The following is a 26,463-nucleotide window of genomic DNA, read 5'->3' as shown; positions in this document are numbered from 1 at the left end:
CGCCTGGCATTCAACACGGCAGCACCGAGGCAACACTCGCAGCGGGGACCACGCCGAGCCACGCCACTCCTTCCTTTCCTTGAACATCCCGACGGGAATAACTGTCAGTGTGGCTGTGGGCAATATGCTCCCCCCAACACCCCTCAATGCTTGGTTCCTGCTCCACCCTTCCGCTTGCCACCCCGCCCCAACCACCTCCACCACCACTGCCACAGCCGCCATCACACAACCACACAACACCTGGCCCTGGGGTACGCCATGTCCCGGGAATTTGATATATACCAACGTAAACACCGGGTCGCTTCTGAGCATCTGATGAAGTAGTATCACCAGTCACGTTCTGGGTTACAATTGCCAGGTGAAAGCAGGTAAACCACCACCACCACCACCACCACATCAGCCTCAACGAAGTTGCATGGCCGTAAGGCAAGGAAGGCTTGAGATGTGAAGTGAGGAAGATTACAGCTGGGTACACAGAGGAATACAAAGTAAGATACCAAGAGCTTGTTGATAACGATGCATCAAAAGGAAAAGAAAGAAAAATAGAATTTAAGAAAGGACAGCCAGGCACAAACACACGTGGAGCTGGAGGAACTACACGGGACATAGAGAGCAAATGGCCTCCGCGTGTAGGTGGAGAGGTGTGGGGAGGAGGGGGCGTAGCAGCATCCGACCTCTCCAGATGAAGGGCCGTGGAGGAAGGAAGGAGGAAAGGGAGCAGGGGGGGAAGGGGGGAGAGAAAGTGGGAGGCGAGGGAAGCGTGTATGACTCAACAAGTGTGGGAGTGGCGCGGGTCAGGAGCGTGTTCGGAGAGGCGGCGGCGATGGTGGTGGTAGTGGTGGTGATGGTGGTGGTGGTAGGTGCCGCAGCTCCCGTGTGGCCTCCGCCGCCGCCGCCGCCACACACCCAGTGAGGGAAGTGTGTGAGTGCGCCTCGCATGTGGCCCAGTGGCGGTGTGAGCGGCCGGCCCTGTGTGTGTGTGTGAGTGAGAGGAGAGGTTGTGTGCGTGTGTGTACGTGTGTGTGTCGCCACGCTGTCTGCACCCCCGACCACCACTACTACCACCACCACCACCGTCACCGGGGCCCGCGCACCCCTCCACAAACGTTTTGCGCTGCCCACACCCCCTCCCGCACCTCTGGCCCGCCACGTGCTTCCCTCACCCTCCCTCCTCAGCCCCCCGCAGGACCTGTTTACTACCGCCACACCACACCCCCGGAGCCGTCACGCCGTCACGCCCCCCTCCACTTCTCCACGTGATGGCACCTTTCTGCCCCGCATATCGAACCTCCTCCACCTTACTGCTCTGCTTCCCTCATGTCCTTGCTTGTTTTCCCTGCTGCTCCCACCTTTCCAATCTCTCTCTCTCTCTCTCTCTCTCTCTCTCTCTCTCTCTCTCTCTCTCTCTCTCTCTCTCTCCACTTTCTAGTTTTCACTGTTCCCTGATCCTCATTTTCCTTTATTTCCTTACTATTCACTGGTCTCCATCATTCTTCTTTCTGCTCAACACGAGAGAGAAATACCTCACTATGATTTTTAATAATAGTAACAGTGATGCAACACTTACGATAAACTGGCTAGACTAGCAATCTCTCTCTCTCTCTCTCTCTCTCTCTCTCTCTCTCTCTCTCTCTCTCTCTCTCTCTCTCTCTCGTTACAATATAGCACACCAAAGCAAAGTCCGTTATTTCCTTAATTTCTGTTATGTATTCACTACAGTAATATGCAATAACGTGTCTGTCATTATCATTATTATTATTATTATTATTATTACAGTACATTTTAGTGTATTGGCAGATCAGCATATTACCATTACAGTATTGAAAGTCTGAGGAGGAGGAGGCAGAGGGGGAGGAGAGTGGCAAAAACATCAACAACCATGACAATAATAATTCTTGCACACTATTTTACCTGCATGCACAAAAAAAAAAACAAATAAATAAACTAAATAAATAAATAACAACTATAACAAAGCAAGCCTATGCCTCACAGAACGGCATAATTAACAACAATAACCAACGCAACAATAAAACAACAATTTCTGCCAATTTCCATCAATAAAAACAAATAAAAAACTCGACCATTTACACTCCATCCTAATGAAAAATGCTCGCAGGTATGTATCAAAATATATATGAAACGGGTTTGAAAATGGTATACATCATTTGCTATTTTCACACACACAGAGGGATAAGGCATCACAAAAACTACACAACATTCCCTTTTTTCCCTTTTTTTTTTTTTTACCATATCCATCACTTACATAAAAGGAAAAAACACCTTCAATTTACAACATACGGAAGGAAAGACTGACCGATTGATGGAGAGACTGATAAGCAGCAGCAATGAAGGGAAGACAGGTTATATAAGGCAGAGGGAGGAGCCAGTGAAAAGCCCAGGAGGAGACATGAGGGCTAAACATGGGCATTACTATACTATTCTCTTATGTATTGGAGTGGCAAGGGTGCAGGAATGGAGGGAGGGGAGGAAGGGGTGCTAGAAATGCCAATATGGGGAATAAATAGGGGCATGCCTCAACCACTGCTATAAGAGGAGAGAGGGTGGGGAATTAAAAGACCTGCACTGCCAAAATAAATAATAGTTCAAAGAGGGAAGTTTTAAAATATGTGTGTAAGGGAAATTTGTCTCAAGGTAACTACATCATAAGGGATGATAGGGAAAGTGTCAAAAATAGGTACAGTTTGCAATTACACAAGGGAAGAGGATTAAACCATACAGGAAGGATGGGAATGGCACCTATACGAGGAGAAGGATGGACTTATATATTAGGGATCCAGGTAGCTAGGATAAAATATAGTAAGGGTAAAAGATAACAAAGATAGAGTATCAGATTACCTTTCCACGAATAAAATGAAGAGCAGTTCCAATGATTCTGATTATTTATCTAAGTATTTATTTTTAAACAATTTAGAGCATCAACAATTATCCTGCAAGATAAAATGACTTAACTGACTCTCTTCAGGCTGGATTGGGTTAACAGCTGCATTAAGGGATTGGCTGACCTGACTCACTAGTATCTGGGCTAGGTTGAGTGAGGTATAGCAGAGTTATCCTGGAAGACACACTAACCTGACTTCACTCAACTCTATTAGCTAAACCTCAATAGAATATAATTTGCTAAGCTATTCTTCTATAAATTTATGGAACCTGGTCGTAATACTTTTCATATTGTGAATCACTTCAATCATCCATTATACCTCTAAGTTAAAAATGATTGCTACACTCTTCATTTTATTCAGTATTCACTGGCCAATCAAACATACCTTTGAAGTCCTTACCTTTGTTTAATATTCACTGTCTATTATATTCTTAATACACAAAAAGCTGTGTATTAATTCCTTTGATCTGTTATACTTATCATCTTAAAAAAATCAGTTGTACTCCTCTGGTCATTTTTCTACTATATGGTACTTAATTTGTTAAAAAATGTACTCCCTTCAGTTTGCTCAGTATCCCTTGCCCCATCATTCATGTTAAAAATTCTAACTCTTGCCCCATCAGTCATATTAAAAATCCTCTACACACAAGAAAAGCACAGGAACCTAACCAAACCAAAACCATAGGGCACACTCTAACATTGCTGAAGTCATGATTGCCAACTATCACATATTCCAGCTTATAGGATGGTACCATAGTTATGTAACATGACCCCTCCAGTTCTAAGGTAAAGTTCTTGACAATGTTCATCAATGAGTTACTGCTTTGTATTTTACTCTAAGACAATCCATAGTTTTAAAACATTCTGTAACTATGTAATGCCACAACTGGTATATTTTGCTGGAGTTTTTGTGTTCTGTAATATTCTTGTCTTCTTCATAAAGCTATTACTTGTTTTACATGTGTTTTTATTAATTTCATGGTAACATTATGAGTGAAACTCAACTAAATGTGAATATGCTATACATCCATGTCTGAGATATTTGTACAATATAACAATGTAACCAATGATTGCGGTCATCAGTCTACTACCTACAGTACTGCCTCACTGCAGAGAACTTAGGTAGGGTTCACATGGTAATGGTGCTGCATGCAACAAACACTTACCTGATGTAGATGTGCTTCAAGGCTGTGGCAGAGTTGACACAGGCAGCTGGCAGACGGAAGTCCTCAAGGATGTCTTCCCACTCACACCGGGCATTGACCTAGAGCAAGAAAGGGTGGTGATGCTTGGAGCTAAAGAATGGCTACAGTAAGTGGTGACAGCGTGATGCTCTAATGTAAATATGTTCACAGCTCCTGGGGAAATTAAATCACATAGGTCATTTGGTGGCAGGAGAATGTGTACATGATGATATAGTGTTCCTGGGAGATTATCAGGGTGACCTGGAAGCTAAAGGAATAAGTGCTATAAACTGTGTGCTGGTGGGACAGGGAATGTGTGATTTTAAGCTGGACAGAGACACTGGGAGATCTGGAAAGGACTATATGCTAGAGACAGGAGATGAGATGCAAACAAGATAACTATGCTGATGGGAAGAGAGAGAGAGAGAGAGAGAGAGAGAGAGAGAGAGAGAGAGAGAGAGAGAGAGAGAGAGAGAGAGAGAGAGAGAGAGAGAGAGAGAGAGAGAGAGAGAGAGGTGTAGAGAAACTAGCATGGTTTTAAGCTTGGGAAGAAGGGGATGCAAACAATATGAGTAACTCAAAGGAGGGCACCAGCAGTGATCTGTGGACATGACACTGGAACAAGATGAAGACAGTGATCCAAAGTGATACAGAGGACAATGTTAGGGAAAATGCAATGATAATATAATGTAAATGTAAACATAATGAAAATTAATTATGTGCAGCACTATCACTGTAATATCATGCAACATATACAAATGTGGTTAAGAAAGTTAAACAATCTGCAATAAGGAAATGAATACCTATATGTATGTATGTAGGTAGGTATTCCAAAATGTTAACATAGGGAATGACTACAGGGAATGAAAGGCATGAAATGGCACTAAAATATAAACTTTAATAAATGTAAGGGAAGTAGGTGAGTCAATGTAAGCATGTATATATGTGTGTACAAATGGCTGAATGAACAACCATGCATATTTCCATGCACTTTGACCTTTGCAGGGAAAGGGTATATAGCTGAATGAAACATGATACCTGAATGTAGATGAGGGTATAGGTACCCCATTAATTTGTTTGTGAATACCTCTCTCTCTCTCTCCTCATCTACCATATTCCCTGAGGTCAGTCATCCAACACTCCCCTTGGTGGGCCTCAAGGGAAGTGTTACCCCCTACAGTTCTGTTACATACATATACACTTGTCTTGCTTTGTGCTGCAAACAGGTTTCAGAAACTGTGATTGTGATACACTATTTCTCTGGCTTTCATTGCTGAAAGCCAGCTGAAATGGTGATACACCATTTCAGCTGGCATTTATTAACCTATGATAACTGATGCATTTGCTGATGATTATGAGTGAGCAATGTCATAACCAAGCAATGACATATCACTCAAAAGCACCCTCCTGCATCTTATTGTACAGATATGCTTATGAACACTGCTGATATTAGTGATATGATGATGATAATGATGGATGGTGAAGTCATATCACTCACAGGACTGGAACATGCCAACTTTACTGAAACATTAGCCCAAGATCATCCACCAGCATAAACTCAATGTACAGCTCAAACCTCTTTACACCCCAATTATCTACACCTAAAATGTCACATTTCCACAATGACACTGCTCACATGCCTGCCAGGTGACAATCTCTCAAGTGACTTGACACAAGTGAGTCCAGATTTATCATGCATGCAGATTCCTAATATAACAGTGACCTTTCCTGCTGGGTACATTGTTTTGCCAGTGTGTGTGTGTGTGTGTGTGTGTGTGTGTGTGTGTGTGTGTGTGTGTGTGTGTGTGTGTGTGTGTGTGTCTTTGCCTTGAGAGAGTACTTAAATCTGTTGCTGGCAAACCCTTGATACTTTTTTTTTTTTTACATCAAAACTTGCTTATGCTCCCTTCTTCAAAATGTCTGTTCCCTTTACAACAAGTTCTTAATACAATACAACAGTTCTTTCTTAGTGTATTCACATTTGAGAACTTGTTTTCTTCCTTCACTTCAGCATGCTGTGCTTAATTTCCAACTTTTCCTTGTCTATCTTTATAAAGTACTAATTCTAAACATTTATTTGTCTTCTTCTTTCTTCAATACATTATGTGTTTGAATTTTTGCTTTCCTTTCTTCATCCACCTTCATTTCTTAAAAAAAAAAAAAAAAAAAAAAAAAAAGCTGTCTACTTTTCTACTTTCATAAAAAAAAATTATACTTCTACCTCTTTTAAAATGCCTTCTTAAAAATCTACAAAATCTTTTTATTTGAATATTGTTTTATCTTCCTTCAAAAAAAAAAAAAAAAAAAAAAAAAAAAAAAAAAAAATTTCCTTTCATTTCAGATCCTATTTTTATCATCTTTCTACTTCAAAACATCTGATGAGTGTTTATAATTCAGCCTCCTTGCTCTTAACATGTCAATATGTATCCAGAGAATGAGATAAAAAAAAAATACATCAAACTAAGCTACCAGGAATGATATCATGATTTAAACAAAAACTTAAAACTCCCTTGTATTTTTCTAAATTATCTCATACTAATGAATTGTTATCCTCCTAACCATCTACATAAGAATATAATATTTGGTGCAAGTGTTGATGTGCTCCTTACTCAAGCACCAATAGCTAGATATATGATACCAAACAGTAAAATCAAAGTAAAGAAAACATATAAAAGTACATCTTCACCACAAATTATTAAAAATGAAAATATTCTTTTTATTTCATGTTGACATCCTAAAAAAATTCTTGTTCCTGAATGAATGACTTAATAAATGAATAAATAAACAACAAAAAAGTATTCCACTGCAGTCACATTCCATTTGTTTGCAGGTAAGATGGTACTTTTCCAGCCATATCTCCTGTGTTGGGAAGAATATTCAACCCTTCACAAAATAGAGCATACCTACTTTCTTATCACACACAATGTCATACTATCTTTAGTCATTCATATGAAGCACCCATGCGCGTAAGTGCGCACACACACACACACACACACACACAATCCTGTAGTCACACTGACTAATGTTTAATCAAAGCTGTAAATGTCGTACTGAACAGATTCCATCAGTGCCAAGGATGCATAGCTTTGCTTCATGTGTAGAGTCAACAGAAGCACAAATAAAGCACGGCAAAGTTTATGTTTGAATGCATCTTAATTTCCTGTGTTTCTGGTAAGTATTGTACCATCAAAGGCAAGGCACACAAACATCAACTGTCACTGAACCAAATTATCTATTTTAATAATAATAATAATAATAATAATAATAATAATAATATCAGAAAATTTATAAGTAGGTGAAAAATGAATGATAAAACAGCAACACAAGCCAAAGTCCTAAAAAATACTTGCTATAACATCATCCTGTCATTTGTACTTTATTCTAAACTACCTACATCTTTCTACGACGCCTAAAGCAAAAAATAAACATGCAAATGAATAGACAAAACAAATACACAAGAATATATATATAAATAAATAAATCAGGTACTATCAATAAATTAAAAAAGACATACCAACTATGATAAATCCTTAAACAACCTGAGCCAACATCCAAAGCTAAACTAATCTCCTACATTGCTAGAATTAATCAATTTCCCTAAGATATGGAGATTACAAAAGGGATGGATATTGAGAGCCTCATTTGCAGCCATAAGTCTTTCCACTAATTACTACATCAAAGGAAAATTATACTTTCTTTGATTAGCAAGTGACTTTTAAATAATTTATGCTAATAGTTCCAGGATCAAAAGCCAACACAAGACTTGCAGAGACTAACATTCTTGACACCACCACAAGAAACTGAGTCTAAGCTTGCCTAGTCACAACCCATCTATGCAAATACTTCAAAGCCAAATGTATTCATAGGATTGGACTCAAAGCTAACAAAAGATTAACAGATATAACTGCTCTTGACACCATCACAAGATACTTTATAAACAAGTCTACCTCTCACTAATAACTAGCTTTATCACCCTGTCTACAACTACTAACTGGCTTTTATCTATCACCCTGCCTACCACTTCTAACTGGCTTTATCTATCACCCTGCCTAGCTTCATCTATCATCCTGCCTACCACCACCAACTGGCTTTATCCATCACCCTGCCTACACTACTAACTGCCTTTATTTATCACCCTGCCTACCACTTATAACTATTTATCACCCTGCCTACCATTACTAACTGGCTTTGTCTATCACCCTGCCTACCACTACTAACTGGTTTTATCTATCACCCTGTCTACCACTACTAACTAGCTTTAACTACCACCCTCCCTACCACTTCTAACTGGCTTTATCACCATGCCTACCACTACTATTAATACCTGCATTATCACCCTCACAACCTATCTCAAAAACAATATAAATACTAATTCCTACTACTACTTACTAAATTTACCTTTCTCTAATAAAACCCATCCCAGAAACATTATGTACTTAAGCTCTTGTTAAATCTTATTCCAGCACAACCTATTCTATTAAAAAAAAAAAGTTATTCTACCTCTACAACCAGATTAGATACCTACAAAAGTACATGTTCAACAAACAATGAGACCAAGTTGCCTATCAGTACTAACTTGCCAAATTTACATATCTCTAACACAGCCTATTTCTGAATTATTCTATTACCCAAGCTGTCCAGTGCATCACAACCACAACCTATTTCAGAAACTATTTTGACACTTCCTGCAGCATTATGTACTATGTACTTCTGATCAGATTAAGTGGTTCACATCTATTTTTAACACTACCTACTGATGATAACCCACTTGCTGAATTCAATCTATCACAACCCATTCCAGAAAGTGTATATATTTCACAAAGTAACATACACAACACTGTATGCCTCATTAAAGTCAATAACCCTGAATTTATCTTCTATCACTGTCTAACCTACATAACCACTATCTGCTACGACCTAACTCACTTCATCTTTTTTTCCAACACAACTTATTCCAGAAGCAATGCAGACACTTTCAAAAGCAATACACACACAACAGTGCCCTTGTGATGAGTGTTAAGTGGCCCTTCCCTTCCCCAGTGTGGCACTATGTTGACACTTTTCCTAGCAACAAGTTATGGATGGACGCTACTGCCATCTTACCTTTGTTGAAATGCAATAATTAGGATAGCATGCACAAACCAAACCATAATATGACCGAGATGAAGAAAACGAACCTAACCGTGGCTAATCAAGAGAGAGAACAAAAAAAGTAATACTGCGCGAGGAGAGCAGCTGATGGTGTACAATGAAAACAACACACCAGACACAAGTTACCACCCCACACCGTAACTTGACTTGGCATATTTCGTCCTCGTGACTTTAGATGACTCCACGTCCTACACTAAATGACATATAGGGATGATATGTATACATGTAATTGGCATGTATGTGCGTGTACGTCGTGGTATGTGCAGCAGGGTGAAAATGGAGGTGGGAGAGCGGGGTGGAGATGGGGCAAGGCGAGGTGAGGAGGCAGTGGCGGGGTCAAAGTAGCAGTGTGACGGGCAGGGGATAGAGGTGTGAGGGTCAGGGTGACAATGAGGGTGTAAGAGCGCGGGCGGGGGAGGTAGGTGTGTGCTTGGTGGCGTGCGTGAGGTGCCAGAGTGCCAGTGGCGGGAAAATACAAGTGGTGGCGAGATCCCCCACCTTCTGCCAGCCGCCGCGCGCCGTCACCACCACGTAGAGGAGGTACAGATCCACTCCCTTGCCATTAATACGTGGTAGGCGCTTGAATGGCGTCCTGTAGAGAGCAAAAACACACATCAGAACCAATATCACATCAATAAATCACGAGTTATGCCTCAAAATCCCCCCATGGTAGAAGCATAACGGCACTACTCACCCTCTCTGCTGATGAAACTCCTCAAGCTGCTTCAGAAATCCATCATATTCCCGATCGTAAGCCTCGGCGTCCTTGTTCATTTCTTTAGTCATGGTGGTAACACACTAAAGCGACAACTCAAAAACACCGAGAGCACATTTCTAGGGCAGGGCGGGAGTCACGAGCGGCGCACTGGACACTGGAGGAGGGAGGCAGCAGGACACACCGGCGCTAAGTAGTGTTAGAGCGGCTCACCACCACGCGTTCCAATACTCTGCCACCACCTCACCACCACCACCACACTCGACACACACCAACACAAAATCCTTATTCATTCGTTATAAAAAATCATAATAAGCTAAATTTTAGTACTTTACGATCTTCTATGTTTTAATTTTCTGTATGGAAGCACCTTATACGTTGCAAAAAAATATGGCGTATTTTTCTAGAGTCTTCAGATGGTTGTTGGGAACTAAAGGCTCATCTGCACCCAGCGACGGTCGCGCAGGTCCTGAAATACTTTATTGATTAACATTACAATAAATGCCTTTCATGCCCGGGTACAAGTCCATGTCAAAGAAGATGTAATACCAGAAATATTTTTTAAGCCTACCTATGCCACGAGGCCTGTACAGAGGTTAAATTACGCCACAAAAACAGAAACTCTTTGTTCGAGATCACAAAATGGCGGACGGGAGGAAGTAACAGGGCGTCACCTCATTGCACCAGATGTCTGATGAGTTACTGTTTATTACCGAATTTGAGGGTATATGCAAAGGGCTCGATGACATAGAAAATACTGAAGGTGCAAAGGGCGCGCGCCGAAGGGTTTCTGGACGGGTGACGCTGAGGGGTCCCGCGCCTCGCTGAACGGACCATCCCGAATTGTATCGACCACCCCAGATTGTCTCGCTCAGCCCCTTCTGTCTTCCCATGTCTATCTGCTTTAAACCATGTCGAGAGGCGGTATTTGGCGCCGAAATGAGATCCTCGAATACATATCATCCTCCATGTTCCCTAAGCTTGAAAAAGACAAGCAGTGGAAGGCAAAATCGATATTTAGAAGTTAGAGAAACCTCGGTGATGGGAAGGAGTCGGGCCTTGGGAGGACGAGAAGAGGTCGTCGCCGTTTTCCTTCACTCTCCCCGTAATACCCAGCCTTGGAGGTCGTCTCACTTCTCCGTCCTAAGTGTACGATGCTCTATAATGTGCATCGTCATGGAGGTGCTTTCATTACTGTCTTGACACGAGACTCAGCGCTTTACCAGTAATTGGCGGAGGATTATTTGGTGGCCGCTTCTATTACGTAACATTCAGGTGAGCGAGCAGAGCAAGCGGTCAGAGCGAGCGGAGCGGCGCATCTAGTCTGCTTGCAAGATCTACAACACTTTCTAGTAACTCACTCCTCTTGATCAAACTCGCTTCATTTATCTTCCCAAATGGCCTGAGTTGGGAAGGCAATGCATAATGGTATCACGAACAAGGCTGCAGTGCTAGGGAAGGTTGGCATGCGTTCGTCTCCCCACGTACAGCTTCCCCCCCTCATTGCATATTTTCTTCAAGGCTCTCAGTGCAACCCTCAGCTCCCAACCAGCTAGTTGCACGTCTTGGTTTTATACTCACAGTATATTAAAACTACCTACCTAGTTCAAAAAATTGAACTAATGGAAAATACGTTTTGAAAATATTTTAACTAGGGAGAATTGGTTGCATGGATGTTTAATTACACAGAAATGTATGAACTGATGGTAGGTTGTTGAGTGAAAAGCATACTCGCTGCTTCCCCAGTTTACCTGTTGCGAGTTAATGGGGACACCAGAGCTAATGTATACTATTCAACGTGACTTAAAAAAAAAAAAAATCAGGTCATCTTATTTGTTTTCAGCAAAACTATCACAAATCAAACAACAATGAGAAGAGTAAAAAAAAAAAAAAAACGGGTTAAAGACTAAAAGCCACTCACAACAAAGCAATCAACAAACTGGGTACCATATTACATATTTATAAAATCTGGTGTAATATAGGAATTTATTTAGATGTGAACAATATGCCACATGAGAAAGATAAGAACAGATAACTATAAACCTCAAGTAATTAAACATAACACATAATAAAGCAATTAAGTAGATAAATAAATGTAATGGATGTATCAAAGTTTAGGCGCTTCAGCCGCACAAGTCGCCACGCTTCCCACACGCGAGCATGGCCCAAGGTTGGCTCCTCCTCGTGGAAAAAACGTTTGGCGACTACGGTGCACTGCCACTGTTCTGAGCGCGCCCGAGTGTCGATCCCGGGCTGGGGGGTGAAGGGAGAAGGGAGGGAGGGGAAGGTAGGAGGTGGTGGAGGTAGAGGTGGAGGAGGGGGAGGGTACAGTCTCCTCTCCCCTTCTCCCAACTGAGCCTCAGCAGTTCCAATCTGACAGTCCACTGGGTAGGCGCGTCTCCGTCGGGCAAAGTTTGGGTGCCAGGCGGAGGTTGAGCGTGGTGCCGCCGCCTTTCTCCGCACCCATCCTGGCGCGATACTTTGTTCAATGCGAGAATAATGTCAGTTCTATTTATACTAATGCCAATATTAAACATTTTGTTTCAGGTCTTTTAAACGTGGCTGAGGAGAACTTGTGTCCAGCTTCGTGTTGTTATTTACCACGATAAACCTTAGCAATGCGATAATTATTTCACAGACCTCTTTATGCCAATATCTGAAATATGGATATTTTGTCATTACATGCATTTGGTCCTATTTGTGGGGTTTACTAATAACTAGTGCCATTAATATATAATGATTATGGCAGAGCAAATTGATGTGTTTAGTACGAATGCTTGAAACAATGCTATCTTGAACTTATTGGTAAACTGTAGGTAACGACACAGTACTTAAAGAAAACCTCAGAATTCTATGCGCTGGTCGATAGTTAGAGTGACCGGCAATGTAAGCACCACAGTCAGGCCGCAGAGACTATTTGGACATCTTACCACATCACTCTATACGTACACTTTCACACCGCTAAAGGAAGTCCCAGAATTATTATAATACAGCAGTGAAAAAAAAAAAAGCATCTCAAAGGTTCCAAATATTCCATTATTATACAAGTAGTTCTCCACAAATTGTTTCTGGAACGAGGGGGAAAAAATGTTGCGTGGCTTGCGTAACAGTTACACTATCACCCGTTTCCTTCTGCTCTCCTGTCCATCACCGCTGCCTAGCTAGACATAGTTCGTTTGCTACCACCTCAAAATAAGTAATAATGTACCACCACGTAAAATCTGCTGATATACACAAGCTTACGCGGAATAAATGAATTTATAACTAATCTTTGTAATTTTATAAACCCAAATGAAAAGTAATATCACTTTTGGTATTGTCGCAATATTTTTTTTTTTTCACGACTGTACATTGTACTGGATGAGATTGCAACAGAATTTTCCTTTTCCTTTCCCTTCTTTCTATGACCTTCCAATGATTTATTTTCTGTACCTTTAATCATAATAATAATAATAATAATATAATAATAATAATAATAATAATAATAATAATAATAATAATAATAATAATAAAAATAATAATAATAATAACGAATAATATTAATAATAATTCCCGTTTTTCTTTATAAGCCACCTATTTATATATTGATGTAGTATCACTTTATTTTTCGTTCTCTCCTTAACAAAAAATAGACGAGACCCAGTGATAGGACCTGTTTACTCCTCGCTTGCTGGTGGTGGCGTTGTGCGTGGGTAGCTTGTAATGTGACGCCAATCTTACGTAGCCTGACCTTGAGCGATGCTTCACCAAACCTCACTACCCTGAGATAAAAATTTATACATAATAGTACTCTCTCTCTCTCTCTGCTGAGTTAAATGCCTTCTTGACAGTACACTTCAATGGAGCCACCTAGTTGTCAAGAACCACAATGTGAAACGCTGTTGGCTCTCGTAAAGACTATTTTCATGGACCACAAATGTTATCATTTTTATCTTGTGTATAATCTTTCTTGAGCTGTCAAAACTATCACTAGTCATATAAACAATTGAAAATCCTATAACTTCCAGTAGTCTTTTAAAAGTGGTAATAAAGATAAGGAGCAAAAATGGTACGGTTCAAGATTTATGGAGAACTGCTATAATACCCTTAGGCTCTATTAGCTCGATACGCAAATGTTGTTGCCGTGTAGTTGCAGTAGATGGGGGAGGCGGAACAGGCGGTGTCACCAGTAAAAGGTATATTCAACAGATAAGTGAAGGGCAGGTAGTGGGTATCGAGGTCTTATAGCGATCTGCCATAAATGAACCAAGCAACAAAGCCACGAACCTTGACTTGAAAAAACTTTGTTCTCGTATGAGGACTACTTTCAAAAGCCATATCAATGATTATTCGAGTTTTTTTTTTTTCTCTCTCTCTCTCATTTAATACGCAAAATCCTTACCAGGATATCTCTAGAATCATGAAAACATCCTTACAAATCACAGCAGCTTCCAGTAACAAAGTTCGAGTATTAAGGGCCCTTTGACAAGCAATTCTTAAAAAACAAAACAGTATTTCAGATATATTCAGTGTTGATGTCAGAAAGCAGAGCGAAAGCAATTACAATGGGAAAGGAGTATCATTGGAGAGGTCAGCGCTGGATAAATACTCTTATGCAATACCTTTAATTGATCTTTATATTTCCCACCAAAGCAATGGGGTCACTATAAATATGTTGAGTTATTGCTACTTCACCTATCCATATTTAAGCTCAATTGAAAAAAAAAAAAAAAAGTAGTCTTCCCAAATGTCAAGTTATCGAGTCGCCAATATTTCCTCCCCCCACCCCCCTTTCTTATGAACAGGACTCGGCGGTATACCAAATGATTGGTGTGCTCGTCACTCACATGCATGGTTCTGGCTTGAGTTCTACTGAGTTCTACCTATTGGTGCATCTTCATAGTAGGTAAAACACATATGACTCAAGGAGTGTGTAGCTGTAAGCATCTAGGAATGATTTAAATAAAAGTTATATACTAGTATAATAACTGCTAGATAAGGTGATTGTACAAGTTATTTAATTTTAGATACATAAGTCATAAGGATAAAATAAAATTTGCCTACTTTAAATTGCCATGGATAAACTAAAGAGAAAGAAAGGAGGGACATTAACTCCTGCTTCGTGGTAACATGCAGCTCCAATGAGTCATATATGATAACCCTCACTTAAAACAAAGGTTTACAAAATGTCCTTGCACTCTCCCACCTTATCACTGATAAATGTGTTTCCACTAGTAAGGTGAAAGAGTATAAGGTTACCATAGATATGAGAATTTATAACACATGTTTTCTTCCCTAGCTACTACCAAGGTGGCCAAAAAACAAAGGTAAAAGGCTGAAAACTTCTAAAAACTTTCACTGCAGAAGTAGAGGCAACTTGTGGTGAGCAGTATGATTTTAGATGATGTTGACGTGTGGATCAGATGGTTGCTATGAGACTCGTGTGTAAAAGGAATGGGTGTATTTTGGGCATTTGTGTATTTAAATAAAGCATACAAAAGTAATGACTGTGAAAGTAAGATAATATCTGTCAGAGTAAGTTGAGAAAGAAAAGTGATGGATGTGAGAAAGAAAATCATAATGCAATTGAGTTGAGAACCATCCAGAGAAAGACCATTGTGTAAACAAGTATGACATCAGATCAATGGAACAAATAATGGAAGAGATATATGAATAAGATGGATGGTGAAAGTAATGAAAGTGATATGGAAGCTGTGACATATCTATTAGAGATTAAAAAACAAATAGTGATGTGGTAGAGATAGTCAAATGCAGCACCCTCAGATTGTTTGGTCACTGAGAGAATGACAGAAAATGCAATGACAAAGAGGTTATGCAAAGGGAAGTGGATGCTGTGAATATGAGAGCCTCTTTGAGAGTATGAACATGACAGGAAAGTCTTTGCCAGCTTCAGTCCATAAATAGCATCTTTGTACACTCTGGTCTTCTCACTTTAACCCTTTCACTGTGATGAGCAACAATTTACAGCACTAAAAGCCATGAGTCTTTATAAGCATCTAGAAGAAAGAAAGGGATAAATAAGAATAGATTTTGCAATCTCTAGCCAGTACAATGATTGGAGGTGGCTGTAGAACAATTAAATGTCTCAAAGTGGTTTGTGATTAAAGAAAGATGTCAAATAACAATGAAGGAGGTTATTATTACCTACAGGTGTCTCAGTTGGCAAGCCAATGAACACTGGTCATTGTAAATATAACCATGGCATAAATCTATTATCTGGGCTTGCTGTAGCCACAATTATGTTTTTTTGCTTTGGTTTGGAGTCTGGTTATTGAATTATTGACTGGTATGTGCTTTATCCTGTATTCTCTTTGTTCTGTACTATATGGCATTGGTACTCTCTTCCATTCAAATTACATAATGTTTCATTCACTCATTTGAATCCTTACTATCCACTTACACCAATCAATCTGTCTTCAGCACCTACTGATACAACGTTTTAAGTTTCTGTCTCAACTTTGTCCTTACTAAGCTGTGTCTTTCAGCAGAGTTGCACCTCCACACCTCTTCAGTATGTTCCAATTTCTTGGCATCACACTCACAAAAGATTACATTTTTCATACATAATACAAAGTCTCCCTCTCACATGCAGGGAAAGATTTCTGTGTTACTAAAACTACAACTTTCACCTGCTCCTAACTTTGTGCTCCATCTCCCTATTATGTCCAGATGCTACCACTCTGACTTTCTCAAAGGTGAACACTTGGGATACATACTGGGAAAATTGTGGCAATGACAAGCCCAAGGAACATGGATTTAAGCCATGTTTACATTAGCAACAACTGGAGTGTAATTGCTGCACTCAGTCATTACACAGATCACAGGATGTAGGGAGAATAGGGAAGAAGCCACAGCTATCCTCCCTACAGTTCAACTCAGGCAGTAACAAAGTTTACCATTACTTTTGTCTTACCCATACATGTCTACTCTTTGACACCAAGATTCCATACCTTCTCTCTACCTCTGGAATCTTTTGTTTTCATAGGTATCAAGGTACCACAGAACAGGCTAAGTGTGACCACAGTAATGCACTTTCAATTACATTATATCTAACAACATGCTTCCTTTTCTTTCACACTTCCATCTTTTGAGAACAATAAAACCATAGCTTTGAAGAATTTTTTTCTTTTAATTAATATATACTGTATATTAATAAAGACCATGAAAAAGAATAACAAAGAAAGGCATTTGTCAATAACAAAATTCCTTCTTCCTCCCTCCCTCCCTCACCCTTCCCTCTCCTTCTAGAAGGATCTGCTATTTCATGTCAACATCTTCCTGTTCTGGATGAAAGGTTCCATCATCCACTGGTTGTGTTTCCATCTTACGTTTCTTGGGAGGGACATAGGAGCCTATCCCTGCTGCCCTCTCAGATTCCTCAATGGAGTAAGGTTCAATCTCCAGAGCCTTGAGTCGTCGCTTGTGAACTTTGGTTTTGAAGTGACTCTTCAGTGCATCGTTGTTAATGAAGTACCGTCTGTTGAAAAATATATATCACAATAAGTATTAAAACATAATAAAGAGAATTAGTCATAATAATAAGAAACAAGATATTAATGCTAAAGAGAGATCCTCAATAATATTTGCCATAAACATTTGCCATGGTAAGCTGTAGGGCATCATGGAAACGTTAGAAAATTTATCTTAAAGTGAAATAAATCAGTCATTGTGAAGTGCACTGCCAGGGAATGAACCCCACTGCAGGATACTCAAAGATAAGCACTTATTCCGCAATGATCACAAAGGCCAAAGTGGATTTTGGATGGCTTTGGCTGTCCTGGCACCACATAAATTGAAAATATAACCCAGATAATAAAAAAAACATGGGGAAAATAGGAAAGAATATGGAAAAATAGGAAAGATCCTTGCAATTTCTGAGTCAAAAGCTGGTGATGCAGTGAAGTGAGTCAGAAAAGAAGTACACTTGGAAAGCATCATTATAAAGACAAATATACTTAAAAATAAATTTGTATGAAGAGATACATGTAACTGAAACAAGTAAAATACATATTCTACTCTTGTCACAGAAGTCACAGAAGTTGGTAGCTGAGACACACTCACAACCACACCCACTGTCATTCCTTCATCTCCTTGCCTCTGCATCTCTAAGGAGGGAGGACATTTTCACCCAATAACATCAAACAAATGTTACTGTTTTTAAGTGAAGTACAAATATGAGGCAAATGCAAAGTGGTGAATATCTTAACATTAACCTCAGTAATTATTTAAATAAACTTGGCCTAGTTAGTTGTTAGGCTGTAAAGGAGTGATCCCAACCCACCAGATGCATATCATACCCTGTTTAATAATAAATGTAGCTACTCTATCACTTCCTTATTTTCACAAGGCACGTAATCACCATGTCTTCTCTCATCCTTAATTGTTTTCATTCTTTCATGTTCTTTAGTTTCTTTGTTGCACTCAGTCACATTCCTCTGTATGTTATTTTGTTTGATTTATTTATTTTTCCCAGGTGATATTATGTACTAATTCCCTAAGCAGCTTTTAGAGGAGCACTTGCTTTATGCTATGCCATCCCTTTCTTAATATCCTTGCTTATGTGTGAACTATCATTCCAACAGGGTATTTCATGCTGGTGGGTAAAAATATAAATTTAAGTATGACAATCCACCTTAATAAGTGGATGAACCAATGAGGATCTGGATCAGGTGGATCTGCACTCCCAGAATAAAACCAACATCAGCCTGCTTCATATGCAGTGCAACAGTTACACTCCTACTCCCACTCAAGTCAGTTACACTTGAGCATCAGTAGCAGTTACACCCCAACTGCTACATGCAGAGCAGTCACCTCACTCTCACTCAGCTTACTACTCCTCCAGGCAGACATTCCACCCAAGAATACAGCTAAGTACCTATATGTCTCAGGTCTGTATACTATAAAATGCTTAGCCTAACTTAGGTCTGCTTCCACATCAGGTAAATTCCACATTATATAACTTGGTATACACACAGGCTAATTTCATAACACTTACACCTTCATTTTCCTCTCTCATTTCTTTTAATATTTCTTTAAATTTCTCTCTATGACTATTTTAACAATTACTTAATTTCACTAACATTTTTTCCCCGATCTTTATTTGTCTTCTACAAAGCTATTTCCTCACTAATCTCACACATCACACATATTTTTTCAGATATTGTTCCTACCATTTTCAGTTTAATTTTTAGTTCTGGTCTGACAATTGTTATAGTGTTACTTAAAGTCTGTCCTCACTCAGTCTTACCTTAACTTCCACCACTTTCAAAGCTATACTGGCACATTTTATATTTTTGTTAATAGTGAATAGTCTTTTTACCTCTATTAAGTGGCCTAATCAGATATTCTCTCAGGTTGCTGGAAACATAGCAGGTATACACTTAGAAATATTACCTAAAAACAACCATCATGTTTCTGTCAAAATTAGCCACAATGTTACAAGACAAGCGTCGGGTGTTACCACCACATTCTCCTCATGCACCAATCCAATCAAATGATCTGCTGATGAAAACAGGTAATCTCAAGGGTTCAGCATGATACTCACGCACAGTGAAGGCAATAATGCTGTCCTCCACCTGGCTTGTCGTCGTCCACTTCCTGGTGCAACAGTTTGGATGCATTCTCCTCCCTGAGATCAACATCAATCTGAAATGTATGAAGGCAGTATAAGCAAAACAAATGCCACATCATAAGAATACTAAATAGAACAGAACTGGTAGTTACAAATACTGGGGTGTATAAAATGTTGAATACATGATTTAAACCTCGATATGAGTATATCTCTGTATCTGTTCCTACAAGGATAAAAGGTACCCCCCTTTAATGGGGATGTCAGCTTGGTATATCTATGTATCTTTTATAAATAATAGGCTTAAAACCTATTAGGCATTCATTAATCCATTTCCTTCTTAATGACACAAAAATGCATCTGCTAAAGTTGGTCCTAAAAGGGAATCCATTGCTCTGTATTTCCCCTTCCTATGACTTGGCCTGTGTAAGAGAAGTTTTTAAGACATCTACATTCCTGAATTCCCTCTTCATTTAGAATTCTTTTCTCTATCTGGAACAATTAGTTTGACTTTTTTCTGAATTTGTTCTTTGCCCTGGATCACTTCACTGCATACTTCCTTGGATCTAATAGTAAAAACTCTACCAACTTCATTCAAATTTGTAATTCTTTTTAGTCAATGCCATTCTTTCAACATACTTGAACCATCTTCTTATCTGACTAATACATACACACAACCTTCATTCTCTCCCTCAGTTCATCAGCTGTCATCTCATGTCTGCTGTTAACTGATGCAAGCGTTTAGTATTATGCTCCCCACACTTTCAAAGACATAATGATACAAAATACTACTACTACTACTACTAATAATAATAATAATCTTTCTATATACTAGGTCGTCTATCCCACACAGATGGCCCAGACAAAGCACCATATGTTGATGCACACATCATTCACATTCTTAGTCCTGCTGGCCCCTGGTAGAAAGGGACAGTCTTGTGGACTACTACACTCCTGGAGCTCAGGCATAGCACAGCCAGCCACATACTTCTATAGCAAGGCTTAATAGCATACACTGGTTTACCCTGCCCTTTCATAGTGAGATTGTTCCCCTCACTGCACCTACTGCAATCATAAGACCATGGCAGATGCAGGGTTTCACACCCTAATTGGGTTTGTGCACCAATGGACCTTGCCAAGTACACTCCACACCCCCTCCCAGGGTCTGACAAGACTGCATTATTTTCATGCATTCACAACTGTCGCTCTCCATTCACCTCTTTCACGGTCAATCACTTCTCTCTCATTCAGAGCTTTCTTCACACAGTTCATCCATTCTAGATGTGGCCATCCCCTCAACCTAACTGTTGTGTGGCAGGGGCTAGGAATACTGCCACTATATTCCTTGTATGTCATAAAGAAATGACTATGAGAGACAAAGTGAGGTGGCTAGGAATCCTCTTCTTTATATGATGTCCAATGAGCAAACAAAATAGATAAAGCATAAAAAAAACACACACACACACACACACACATACACACACACACTCTAATTCATCAATACACTCCAGACCAATTTACTGCTGCTGAGGAAAATACCACTGATAATGAGTGCACTGTAAACTAAGCTATTCTATGCTGCACAACAGAGGGATTAGGTATTTCAAGTAACTAACTTTGCTAAAAGCATTATATGGTAAAATATGAATGAAATAATAAATAATAGAGATGAGGGTGACTGGTCAAATATCCTTGTGACGTCAATTCCCAATACACTGCTTTCATGGTTTTCAATCATCCCCTTCACTGCAATGGTGACAGAGTCCTTTGCCAGGGAACACCGGCTCCTTTGCTGACATTGGAGCAGGAACAGGAAAAGCTGGGAAAGAACGCATGAATAGTAAAGCAGGTTGTAACACTATGGGGGGCCATAACACACATGTGGCAGCAATAAGTGAGGAGGGTGGTCTGCTGACAAACAACCTTGCCAGACAGTTTACTTTCAAAATCCCTAAGTAGTATTTGGGGAATAAATTTCTCTAAATCCCATTCCATACTTTTTAACATGTCATAAAAACAGGCCAAAATGGTGCATTTGTGTTTGAAGGAAAAAAATGTATCCATAAGCCATTTGGGTTAGTAGAAATTTGTCTTCTGACTTGTGTTTATTGGTTCTACTGTATAAATTTAAGTGCTATCAGTGCTAGTGCAACTACAATGTAGATCCTTGTTATCAAGGCTTGTTGTAGCTACAACAAGCCTTTTGAGCTGTCCATTTCTTCACCATCACACTGAATGTTTCATCCTTCTTATCCAACTCTACTACCTGAACCCTACCATCATCCAGCAGCAGTACAGCAGAGCACTAAGTTTTATTTTATGAGCTGAAATAAGGAAATAAGGAGTGGTCTATGAAATACCCATAACTTGTGACTACTTTTGACAATTTTGAAGCACTGGATCTGTTTATCTGTCCAGCAAAATACATGCAAAGGGCTAACCAAGCTGCACTGTAATTATTTTCTTCCAGCCCATTTTTTCACTGTGAAAGAAGGTGTAATGTGACACTCATGTTGCTGCATGTTCTAAAGTTGTTTGGCACTAAGTGTAGATCAATTAATGAATAGATAGACAGAATACATGTGGTTTCAAAGCACAGAGCATAATTATGTATAGAGTCTAATTTTTAATTAGGAAGCATGAGTTGCTGAGGCAAGGCTGTGGCTGTTCAGCAGTCTCCATGGCATGGGCATATTGTATGGTGCCCATCTCCTGTCGACTTCCTTTGATGTCTACTCACTAGTAGAATCCTGCTGTATACTTGTCAGGCAAGATGAAGAAGAGATACTAGATACATCTAGTCTTTAGTGATATAACTATGTTCCTGACTGTGGAATGTCTGTCAAACGGAGCTGCTTTTGGGGGTTGTTCACCACAATTTATTGGCAGGCACTGTTGTGAGAAAAAATAGTGGGGATGCCACTTTATAGCCAGTGGGGAGAAAAGACTGGATAAATTATTCCCCATGGAGTGAGTATTAGGTGATGTAACTGTAGAAAGAAGAGAGATTAGCAGAGATTAGTGTGGCCCCTAAGCTCCTCTAATCAACAAATGGGAGAGGAAAAGATGCAGTTGTCATTCCCAGAGAACCACAGCTGTTGGGTGTGAGATCTTGGTGAATAAGAAAAATACGATATATACAAAGAAGTGTTTCACAATAGAGATCTGTAATATAAGAAAATAATCAAAAGTGGAACAGTGAACAGCAGAAGATTTCAATGGGAGTCGTGACTTGTCTCCACTTCCTCCACACCTCAATGCTGCACTTGTACTCTTGGTAACAATATAAAAGGAAAGGAGAGATAAAGGGCAACAGTTGCCAACCACCACTTCATGAGAAAGCTTCCCCATCTCTAACTGAGAGCAGAGTTGTGAGACCACACATAAGAGAATTCCCTCTTCAGCTGCTTCTCACCATAAGAGAAGGTAATAAGCCCATGACAAAGTCTCTGCAACACCCACACACCTCATCAAGATCCTTAGTGCGCCTCTTGGTCCTCCACCTCTTTTTCAGATGTGTGTCTCCTCGATGGAACTTCTTTCTTCTCTGTGGACCTGGCATCTCTCCTCTCCACAAAACCACAGCTGAAACAATTTATCTCTTACAGTCACGAACACAACATAAAAACAAAAGTAAAAACTGCATATTTCCATACAAAACTGCTGCTCTGTGCAAGTCTCACAAAATCATTTAAGATAACTCTACAACTAAAGTTGCCAACCTTTCCTACTCAACTCTTTGGAGAAAAGTAATGAAGAAACACTCTTTTCTTTTGATAGTTTTTAATTGTAGTAATAAAGTTAATAGTTCTTGGCCAGCCAATCTCATTTGCAAGTAAAAAAATCCTGATTACATAAGGTTCATGATACTGTAAATCAAAATGTACTGGTTGAGTAAATAGAGATTGCAACAGTTACTGAATTTCTAGCTATAAGTTATTCATGATGTAACAAAAGCTGATGGTAACAAGTCAGGTCATGATTAAGTGCCACTTACCCTCCCTGTCTACCACATCAGCCTCAGTCACTGAGTCAACAAATTCTCACTAAATTTTATGAAGTGTGCTGGGAATTCCACAGGCTCAATTATTTAATGTATTCAAACCTAGAAAATAGAAATTGTCAACAAGAGAGTCAAGGAACTCAGCTAGTAAACATTTTGACATGTGTGTCTCTTATGACATACACACTAATGACAAGGATTTCACACTTGAGGAAAATGTTTATTTTGTGTATTCTAATATAGTACTGTATCAATAAATTCAAGAGTTTTGTATTTTATATATCTGAATAGAAGGGAGGATGGAAGGAAACTTTTGTTCTACACGGAGTGCAAAGACAGTCTTCAGTGGCTGCTCATAGGGATTTATGAGTTTGTTACTGACTGACTAGTACTTTCCTTGTTGTGAGAGAGAGAGAGAGAGAGAGAGAGAGAGAATATGGGTTATGTGTGTGTGTGTATGTGTGTGTGTATGTATGTATGTATGTATGTATGTATGTATGTATATATATATATATATATATATATATATATATATATATATATATATATATATATATATATATATATATATATATATATATATATATATATATATATATATATATATGCTAAGTTATGTTGGTGCCCTAAGAAGCCATCTAGAAGGGGGAGATTTTAGAACTATCATTCCAACTGGAAAATTAATGATGATGGGAATTTGTTAAATTAAAATACAACAATCCATTATACTGAGTGGATGAACCAATGAGGATTCAATTCTTGCAGATCCGGACTTCCAGAACAAAACTGGAATGTAAAACAAAGTTTTACATTCCGGGAGTCGGTGACTTCCAAACAGTGGCCAGATAACAAATGCGCTCCTTCACCTGAGTTTGATTCCAGCCAGTGCCCAACTCACAACAAGCTCCTTCTCAACATTCTACCATCATTGGCACACATCTCACATCACATTCCAGTTAGATACTGTCTAGTCACAGGCCAGTGAACTGATAAGTACTTAGCCATCGTGTGTCTGCCTAACTCAAGGTAAAACTCTATAACCTGGCACTAGCCTTTTATGCCAGTTTTGCCATAGGAAGCAAAGCTCCCTCCCAGTTAGATTAAGTTAGGTTACTGTCCTTAAGAATCATTCCAGGGGGCAGGTGGGGCAAGATGCTCTGGTTATGTTATGTTAATGTTCTTAAGGGATGGGGTCCAGAGGAGAGGGGGGAGGGGCAAAGCCTCCTCTGCCTAGGTTAGGCTAGAAAGTTCCTCAGTTTTCGAAATATGGCGTTTCATCCTTTGACAAATGTCAAAATTTGGCATAACATGGTTTTCCCAACCCTAACACCCCACTTTCCCACCAGGTCCCCAAGCTTGTGGGGGAGAGAGGAGAAAAAGATGTATTGTGTAAACTGCAGTTTTACTGGTTAGGATAACGGAACACCCCAAATTAGACTTTCTATGTAGTCAATCACAATATTGAAATTATTTTATCCACACATCTCCCCGCCTCTTCCATCCCACAGTAACACCAGGTAAATTGAATATCACGGCTCATGAAAATCTTCTAGATCGTTTTTTCATAACAGATAAGGTACAACTACCGAAAAAAAAAAAAAGATTACAAGGTGTATACTCCTCCAGTTCTTCATATTCTCACCCCGTACTCACCTTCACGTGGCTACCCTTGCGTGTTGTTGTGAGCCAAGTACCGCAATATCTAGTTGCGCCGTTTACCTCAAGATCAAGAAACAAAAAAATTCCAGTTTATATTTATTCATCTATTATTATTATTATTATTTTTTTTTTTTTGTATTCGGACCTTCGTAGAATATAAGAGTAAATAAACTTTAATAATACAATATTGCATATTTTGTCTACTACTACTTCTACTGCTGCTGCTGTTGCTGCTGCTGCTGCTGATGATGATGATAATGAAGTTAATATGCAAATATTTAAGAGGAAAACTGTAGTTCTGTATATGCAGTTATGTACAATTCGAAATGTTTGTAATAAAAGTGCATAATAAAAGGAGAGCGGGAATGATGGAGGTGAAAAAAGAAAATGGAGATGTCCGTTGGGAGACATAAGAAAAATGTTCCAGTTTTCCATAATTTATAATCTCAATGGCGCTACGGTCAGCCTTTGGCCTTCCTCCAGCTAGGGAGATGCTGCCTCACGGGCCTTTAGATATGTCGGAGTCAGCTGTATGTGTGTGTGTGCGTGTGTGTATGACGCTGGCAGATGATAGACCATAATACATCGATCACTATTTTCACCGTCACCGTCATGCACAGGTAACAGGACTCCTTCAATTTGACATGAACAGGTTTTGAATCATGTCAGTAACTTAGTGTGTGAGAGATGGAAGGAGCGAAAGCGAGCGGGGGCGAGGGAAACGGAAGGGAAAGCGGGAGGTAAGGAAGAAAAGGAAACACTAGAGGAAAAGGATGGGGAGGCCGGAAGGCATTTTTACAAACTGTAAACTGATTCGTCTGGTTTCCTGAGATGACGCTCGGCTGTAGCTCTAAAACTAACTAATAACTATAGCATTTTCTCGAAAATACTCTCGTTGTGATTCCTACACAAAGTCACCTACAAGGGATAATTTTAAATCTGACCTGACCTGACCTAATGACAACATAACTCCGAAGTGGCGGGGGCGGTTCAAGAGCGCCCTTGACGAACCAGTACACAGTTGGGAAATACGTAGCCGGGAGAAGGAGAGACAAGGTTGCCAGGCGGTGAATGAAGAGGCTCTATAAGGAAAGAGTGTTGGAGAGGAAAATGTTATCCTGAAAGATCGTATTTTAGCCATCCATTTTGTAAGATAAAACTCCACACCATTAATGTAGTGATGACACTGTGCTCTGTCATGCCGTTGGGGGGACAGGGAAGGCGGGATGGAAGGAGCTAGAGAGAGGGAAGGGAGGGATGAAGGAAGAGAGAAAGGAATGGAGC

General features: G+C 39.7%; 2 protein-coding genes across 8 annotated transcripts in view; both read right to left on the bottom strand.

The window, feature by feature from the left end:
- LOC135112103 (AT-rich interactive domain-containing protein 2-like) overlaps nucleotides 1-10,183 on the bottom strand; it is a 48,808-nt gene extending 38,625 nt beyond the window's left edge. For all 7 annotated transcript variants that reach the window (XM_064026073.1, XM_064026076.1, XM_064026078.1 and 4 more), the window contains exons 1-3: nucleotides 9,929-10,183; nucleotides 9,733-9,826; nucleotides 4,066-4,163 (exon numbers count right to left, since the gene is read on the bottom strand). In XM_064026073.1, the coding sequence (XP_063882143.1) occupies nucleotides 4,066-4,163; nucleotides 9,733-9,826; nucleotides 9,929-10,020 (284 nt within the window). In that variant the 5' untranslated portion in view covers nucleotides 10,021-10,183. The remainder of the gene's footprint in view (nucleotides 1-4,065; nucleotides 4,164-9,732; nucleotides 9,827-9,928) is intronic.
- A 1,824-nt stretch (nucleotides 10,184-12,007) lies between these two features.
- LOC135112102 (zinc finger protein 593 homolog) lies at nucleotides 12,008-25,246 on the bottom strand. Its single transcript, XM_064026072.1, has 4 exons — nucleotides 25,174-25,246; nucleotides 22,984-23,102; nucleotides 19,494-19,594; nucleotides 12,008-17,426 (listed from the first exon to the last, which is right to left on the bottom strand). Exons 2-4 carry the CDS (start codon nucleotides 23,077-23,079, stop codon nucleotides 17,207-17,209), a joined length of 417 nt encoding a protein of 138 aa, XP_063882142.1. The 5' UTR covers nucleotides 23,080-23,102; nucleotides 25,174-25,246; the 3' UTR covers nucleotides 12,008-17,206.
- Nucleotides 25,247-26,463: the final 1,217 nt, after the last annotated feature.

This window comes from Scylla paramamosain, chromosome 23 (genome assembly GCF_035594125.1).
Source record: "Scylla paramamosain isolate STU-SP2022 chromosome 23, ASM3559412v1, whole genome shotgun sequence".
In the NCBI taxonomy this organism is placed as follows: Eukaryota; Metazoa; Arthropoda; class Malacostraca; order Decapoda; family Portunidae; genus Scylla; species Scylla paramamosain.
The sequence above is the reverse complement of the archived record's forward strand: the minus strand, read 5'-3'. Positions and strand labels throughout refer to the sequence as shown.